Here is a 7,058-nt window from a genome sequence, read left to right on the forward strand (position 1 = left end):
TACAATTTCATAAAGGCAGTTTCAGCGTGAAATATTTTAGAAACTGTAAACTGCCTGGCATAGGGACAGTGAAAGGTTCTAATTAAATGCTCAAAAGTATCTAAAATGTAATATGATTATACTCAAGAAAATACCTTGAAATACCTTGAAATAACTACATTTATTTTCAACGTGATTCATTTCATTCTTGTCTCCTTACAGGAAACAATAATAAAAAAGTTTCCAATATTCGCAATAGATTTACGGGATCAAATGTGCGAACGTATATATATTCTACTGGGTATACTTCACGTTGCAGGAGTCTGGTTTCGAGGTTATTCGAGCTCTGTTCCTGCTTTTGTGTTGTTAGCAGGCGAATGCGGGGTTAACCTGACGCCAAGAGAAAGCCAATCTCGAGCTCGCTGGCCATGCGTCAGTAGCATGAGGAGCTTTGTGACAGCAAGTTGACAAGAGCATCATCTTCCAGGTGTAGCAGCTACTCAAACGAACACAAAACCTCAGACGTCTTAGCATGTACTAGTTTCACAAATATCGGGCCAAAACAAACAAATCAATTCGGTAATAATAAAATTTGTTAAAAACGTCAAAAATTATTTATGAGCAAAGAGAAAGAGAAAAATGTCTGAAAGAAAACACCATTTTCACATCACGAGGAAACTGATGTCCTTATGCACTGTTATGTACGTGTTCATGATGTGGAGCATGCTCCAGGTGGCGTTAGCACACAGAAAAGCTGGTCTTACAAACTTTCAAGGTAAGCGTTCTGGAGGATTGCCATAAAATCCACTTATCGGCCTGCTACAGTTTAATGTTTGTTTGTAAATGTTCTTCGCCCAAGCCAGTCTTTACTTGTAGTTATCAATTGCCATCTTAAGTTATATATGTTTGAAGTTAGGATGTTGTTTTACATTTTTGGTTGTAATTTTATGTCTGAGTTTTAAACCATCCGTTTAATTTCAAATTAAATTAAAACCTAAGTTTACCAAATGTGTTATGTAGCGTTTCAAACAGTGCTTATAATCTTTGGAGTTTTTTATATTGTGTATCTAAGTTTGTCCAAGCCTAATATATAGGATTGTTCTGCTTAGATGTTGGTGTTTTTTTTATGCCATTATTACACAATATTTTAACAGCACAACAATTTTTTCAACTTAGTGTAAACCAAGTAGCAACTGTATGAAAGCTATATTGTTTCATCAGAATCCAATTGATTTATTTTAGTTTGACAGCGATAAAGATAATGTTTTGATCTGTAAGTTACTGACTTATCTTTATATTGTTCTCTACCTGGGTAGTCCATATATTGCGTCATATTAAGTAATTTTATATATTTATTTTTATAACACTCAATATAAAGAAATGACGAAGTAACTCATTTCCAATGCAAAATATAATGGATAATTAATGGGATTAACTGCAATATTTAAGGCATTTTGTTTAAACTTGTTTTTAACTTGTATGTTATTACGAGCCCTGAAACCAACAAAATTATGATTAATAAATAATTTGGTGCACAAATAAATTAGGAAAATGTTTTAAAGAAGCGAATGTGGACTCCATCTATAATTCTTGAATTAAAGGGTTTTATATACCTGCGCACTAACATTACTATAGTGAGGGGAATAAGAAAGGTTTTTTTTATTCGTTTGTAATCCAGTTTATTTATTTTTGTTTATGTTTTGATTTAAATCTGCATACTAGATTTAACCTAGCCTAGTAACATAAATTTCAAACTTTTCAAGACTGAATAAAATTTGCTAAAGATGTCGCTCTCCCAAAAGCGCCAGAAAATGCAGTGTACTCAATTTCATAGACAAAGAAATGTATTGAAGTTACTTTAGTTGTTTTGTAATGCTTTGTAAGTCTACCTTTTATATTTCTTTAGAAGATCCGCTTTGTGAAGTTTGTTTAGTTCTTTTTCCTCACGAACATTTAGAAAAGAAGATTACGAGATTCTGCACGTGAGATCACGTTGATGTCTTCTTTCGAAACCAGAATCGCAGACTAACAAGTTAGGCCCGAAAAGCTGTACTTAAAGCCATGTTTAAACCTAATGAAATAATAAATGTTTTTGCTTTTGTAGTTAAATGTTCGAAAATAATAAATAAATTGGTACGATTTCAGAATTTTGTTTATCTACACAAACTTGCTATTAGTATGTATACATAAATCATATACATCGTTACAGAGACGTAAGTAGGAACCAGGGGTGGTGGGAGGCACGCGCCTCATTAATAATTAAATTGGGAAGCCGAATATCATTTGGTCCCTCCAATGCGTTGCTGATAACATTTTTCTATTAAATTATTTCTTTCTTTGTAGTCGGCTAACTTTGCCAGCCGAAATTAAATGAGACTACAATTCGTTGGCAAATTTTAAACATCACGCTATTGGTAACTTTTTGAGTACATGTATAATGTCTATACTGGTTATTATCTGAGACACACACACATTACTTGTCTGATTTACGATTTTTTTTAGTACGCAGCAAACGATTTAATCTGTACTTTGTATGTACTATTCAGTACTTGTGATTGTGTTAAATTATTGAATGATATTTTAAATCGCCTTTGTCAGACAATTTTTATTCATTTGACAAAACTTAATAATCATTACACTTATCATGCGTCATATTTAGTAATTAATATGTACGTGTAATATGTTTCTAATGAAATAATAAATGTTTTTGTTTTTGTAGTTAAATGTTCTAAAACAGTAAATAAAATGGTACGATCTCAGAAATGTCTAAACTTGTTTTTAGCTCGTACATTATTACAAAACCAACAAAATCATGATCAATAAATAATTTGGTGCACAAATAAATTGGAAAAAGGTTTTTAAAAAGCAAATGCAAGAAAGCAATAGTTAATGGGATTTACTGCAATATTTATGGCAGTTTTGTTTAAACCTCGTGCTCTGTTATGTTCGTGTTCATGATGTGGAGCATGCCCCAGGTGGCGTTAGCACACAGAAAAGTTGGTCAAACAAACATTAAAGGTGAGCGTTGTAGATGATTGCCATAAAAGCCAGACCCGAACCTTCAGCAAACTTCTATTTTTTGGGGCCTTCCCCCCTCCCCAGAAAAAGCTTCACGGCCCCAATCATTACTTAAATAGTCTGCGATATGTGTTATAGGTTGCCTGTACTTCCCTGTTTCTCAAGCATTTTTTTATAGATTACGATCCAGTTTATTTTAACCTTTGCATTTTATGAAGTACCTTTAGTTGTTTAACAAGGTGGTTCCGAAACTGTTTTAGACTGGGGCTGAGCCCCCTCAATCTATAAAAATGCCTTAAAATATGATTTACCATTTTCAAAAGATAATTACTAACGAACTATAATTATATCTGCAAAGTACTTTTTCTATTAAATTGTATGTTTGTAATTTAATGTGGCCTTTGCTTATCAATTTATATGTACTATAATTAGACCATTAGCAGTTTATTATGTTTGGGTTAAATTTGTAAACTGGTGAGTAATTAAATACACACTTAATTTTATTTAAGGTTATCTTATTTTCGTTTTAAAATATGAAGCTATCCTGTAATTTAATTAACCCAACATAATTTGTATAGGCTTATTGTTTATTTAGAATTAAATTAATTCAGCGTCTTTGTTTCTGGTCCATTTTTTTAGCGGCCCCTCCCCTCAGAAAAAGCTTCACGGCCCCAAGGAGGGTCGCGGCTCTCATTTTGGGAAACACTGGGTTTCAAATGAATGACGTTTGTCTAAATGTCAATGTCACGGAAGGTGGCAAGTTATCTGTAGCAATCGTATACAAAATACTTTGATTTATACAGTTCAGTGTGACACACCCTGTTTATATGATTGGATAGGCTGCTAATTAGACCATTTTAATACTGTCATTAAGAGCAAATTGGGTAATATTTTATACCAGGGATAGAAACACACCAAAAATCGACCTTCGAATTCCATTGCGGAAATGATATTAAGCGAAAGTACTAATGATAAGAATTTCACAGCTTTTTTAAAGCAAAGTATTAAGTTCAGATGAAGATACGGTTACATAGAGATCTAATTATAAACGAATATTATCAAGACATACGGTATTGTGTCGTGTGGCCAAAACAACCTGCAGGACACGATGTGTGTTCTTAACAGGAGTGATAGTTTAGCAATTTTGCAATTTCTGTAGCTCGGACTGTGCTAATCCAAACTATCACAGGTTTTCAGTGGATGTGCTCTACTGGACTGTTACTCACATACCAAATTTCAAGGCAATCCATTAAGAGATACGTGAAATATAACATCTTTAATTTTGATTGAGTTTCTTCCTACTTTTTTTCTTCGCACCAAAACTACGGAAACTTTATTTGATAGAAATCCATACTTAACTTTTGTGGATTTTTTCAAATTTGTTACACTGGTAGATTTTTTCAACCTACAATTCGGAGTTTCGTTTGTTGTAAGTATAAGCCACATATGCAAATTTATTGAATAAAAACCGCTCAAATTAACGAACTTTTTGCGCACGCTTACGCAAAAAGTCACGTGAGTTATAGGTCTAACATTTCTACTACAGTTTCACCCACAGTAAAAGTGGACCGTTTTTGTCATTCCGATAAAAAACGGCTGATTTAGAGCAGCAAGACTATAGGATAAAAGCACGCGCAGATACATAAGTATTAGTTAGGTCAAGCAAACTAGATTAGTAATTTCTTGCTCAAGTTTTCAAAAGAATCATACGGGTGGACATTTATTATTCATTGCCAACTTTTCAGCACAAGTTTACTAAATTGTATTAAATTATCCTAATTAAAGAGCATTTAGTGTCACGGGATATTAGCTTACGCAATTAACCTAAATAATGATGCTTGATATAGCCGTACCGTGTATATGTGGGTGATGACAAGAAACTGTTAATATGGATTCCATGGCGTTACTATAAAGGAAATTATTAACGCTGTTTTATAGAGGAAAAACTACCACCATATATTTTAAAAGGTTGTGGTGCTAAAGCTAATGTTGGCTACTATCGAGTGTCACTTTCTTACTTGCTGTGGTTTGTTGGTATGTATTGACAAAAAGTCATGATATCTAATCAAAAACACCCTAGGTGTAAAAAAAAAAGGTGTGGTCAAAAAATAATTGAGTGTACGACTTAAAGAAATGAAAGCAAAATTGGCAGACAAACTGGTAGCTACACTTATAGCATTGATATGAATTTTACAGCAAGTATTCACTCATTAGTTAGCCAGGCCGCATTTTTGTTCAACTTGGGGCATGATGGTTGGTAAAACAGAATACGCGGCCTAGCTAACTAATGAATGAATATTTGTTTGTCCGTCAATTTTGATTTCATTCCTTGAAGTCGCACGCTCAACCCCGTTTTTTCACACCTAAGGTGTTTTTGATTAAATTTATATATTAGGAACTTAGATTATTAGCACTGTAATTGCAAATAGTCTCATTCGGAATGCGTTTCCAAGATACGGTTTCACGCTAAAAACCTGGTAGTCTATTGAGTTTTGATATAGATTTTACACAAACCGAAAATTTCTTCATTTCGTAGTAAAGCACAAAATGGAGCTAATAACACCATTCACTGGGTAGAAAATACTTCAGTTATATTATTTTTTAACTTGTTACTATTAAAGGATTCATTTTCACGATTTGGGACTTGGTAAATTTATCTTCAAAGGAACATCTATTTCGAAACCATCTTTGACATCATGTACAATTTTACATTCTTTCATGACGTATTTACTTTCTCTATTATCATCACCTCCATCTTCCATTACGGCCAAAACGACATTATCAATGAACTCCATATCGTCATTTTCACCATGTACAACTTCATCACTGATATTCACAATATTCTCATTGTAATTTGGTTTTGGTCGTTTTCTTCTATTGTTTGTTGCATTATTTGTCGTATGCGGTAAATTCTTCGAAACATACATTTCCAAGCATTACATGTTCACTCCATAATTAGCAATACAAATTTTCACATCTCACACTAGCTCTATAATGTTGTTTCACTTCAATTCCCGTGAGAGTAGAAACATGGAACTAAGATCATAATGCAGGTCAAGCCATAACACCCCGTAGTGTCAGGAACCTTCTATTGGTCGGAAAAAATATTGTGACTGTGCAGAGAGATTAAAAAGATTTGTCAATGTGTTTCAACCAACAAATAATATGAATGGTATGATATGGTATTGAACATAACATAAATTATTAATTATTACATGGTTAAAATAAATAAATAATATTGGCGTTTTTTAAATATTTTAATGTTTTGATAAAATTGTCTATTGTAATATCGTGATGTAATAATATTCTCCATTCTGATTAAATATCTCATTTCTTACATCTGTATGTCTTTCTTTATGTATTAAATGATATCTGTCCATTTAACTTGGAAAGTTCATCGAAAGGTAAGTTATATGCTTTTTTTATAATATTTTATACATTAATTTATAGTTAAAAATCGATCTAAAAATTGGACATTTTGAATAATTGTTTTTCGATGAATTGTTTCACAGAAGTTTCTGTAAACCATTATTAGTACTTCCCAGTACAGTTTTTCGATGCTTTCCTCCACGTAACCGACTCAATTTAGCAGAAACTGATAATCCATCACATTCACAAACACAATGATATCATTGCATCATCAGCATTTTGAACATCTAGACCTTTGAACAACAACAGCAATTTTGCCAACTGTAGTTGACGCAACCGTCAGCAATTTCGATCCATCGATTTGGAGCAGTCAGTGATCCACTGAAGTAAAAAATAAGCTAAATCGTTGTCTTTATTTGCCAATGATACTGCTAAAAAAGAAAACCCTATTTCCACAATGGGTCGTTTCTTCTTACCAACATGAGCTTAACCAATTTGTAAATAGAGGCGATGTTATTAAATTTTTAAACAGGAAAGATATGAAGTTCCCTAACCTGAAGAGCCTGTGATGATAACAAATGGCTATGCTCTTCTTATAGAGGTCAGTTAAATGTTCTGGGATAGGATGTCCTTTCTTTATGGTTGTATGTCTTGCCTTAACAATGACTGGCTCTACCTCCTGGCACACACCC

At 33.1% G+C, this 7,058-nt stretch overlaps 1 protein-coding gene across 1 annotated transcript in view; it reads left to right on the plus strand.

Moving 5' to 3' along the window:
* The first annotated feature begins 343 nt into the window (after positions 1-343).
* The window catches only part of LOC111088823 (multiple epidermal growth factor-like domains protein 9), an 81,647-nt gene continuing 74,932 nt past the window's right edge, over positions 344-7,058 (plus strand). The window contains exon 1 of the mRNA XM_022399895.1: positions 344-754. Within this exon, the coding sequence (XP_022255603.1) occupies positions 669-754 (86 nt within the window). The 5' untranslated portion in view covers positions 344-668. The remainder of the gene's footprint in view (positions 755-7,058) is intronic.

This window comes from Limulus polyphemus, unplaced genomic scaffold, assembly GCF_000517525.1.
Source record: "Limulus polyphemus unplaced genomic scaffold, Limulus_polyphemus-2.1.2 Scaffold4516, whole genome shotgun sequence".
NCBI classification, from domain to species: domain Eukaryota; kingdom Metazoa; phylum Arthropoda; class Merostomata; order Xiphosura; family Limulidae; genus Limulus; species Limulus polyphemus.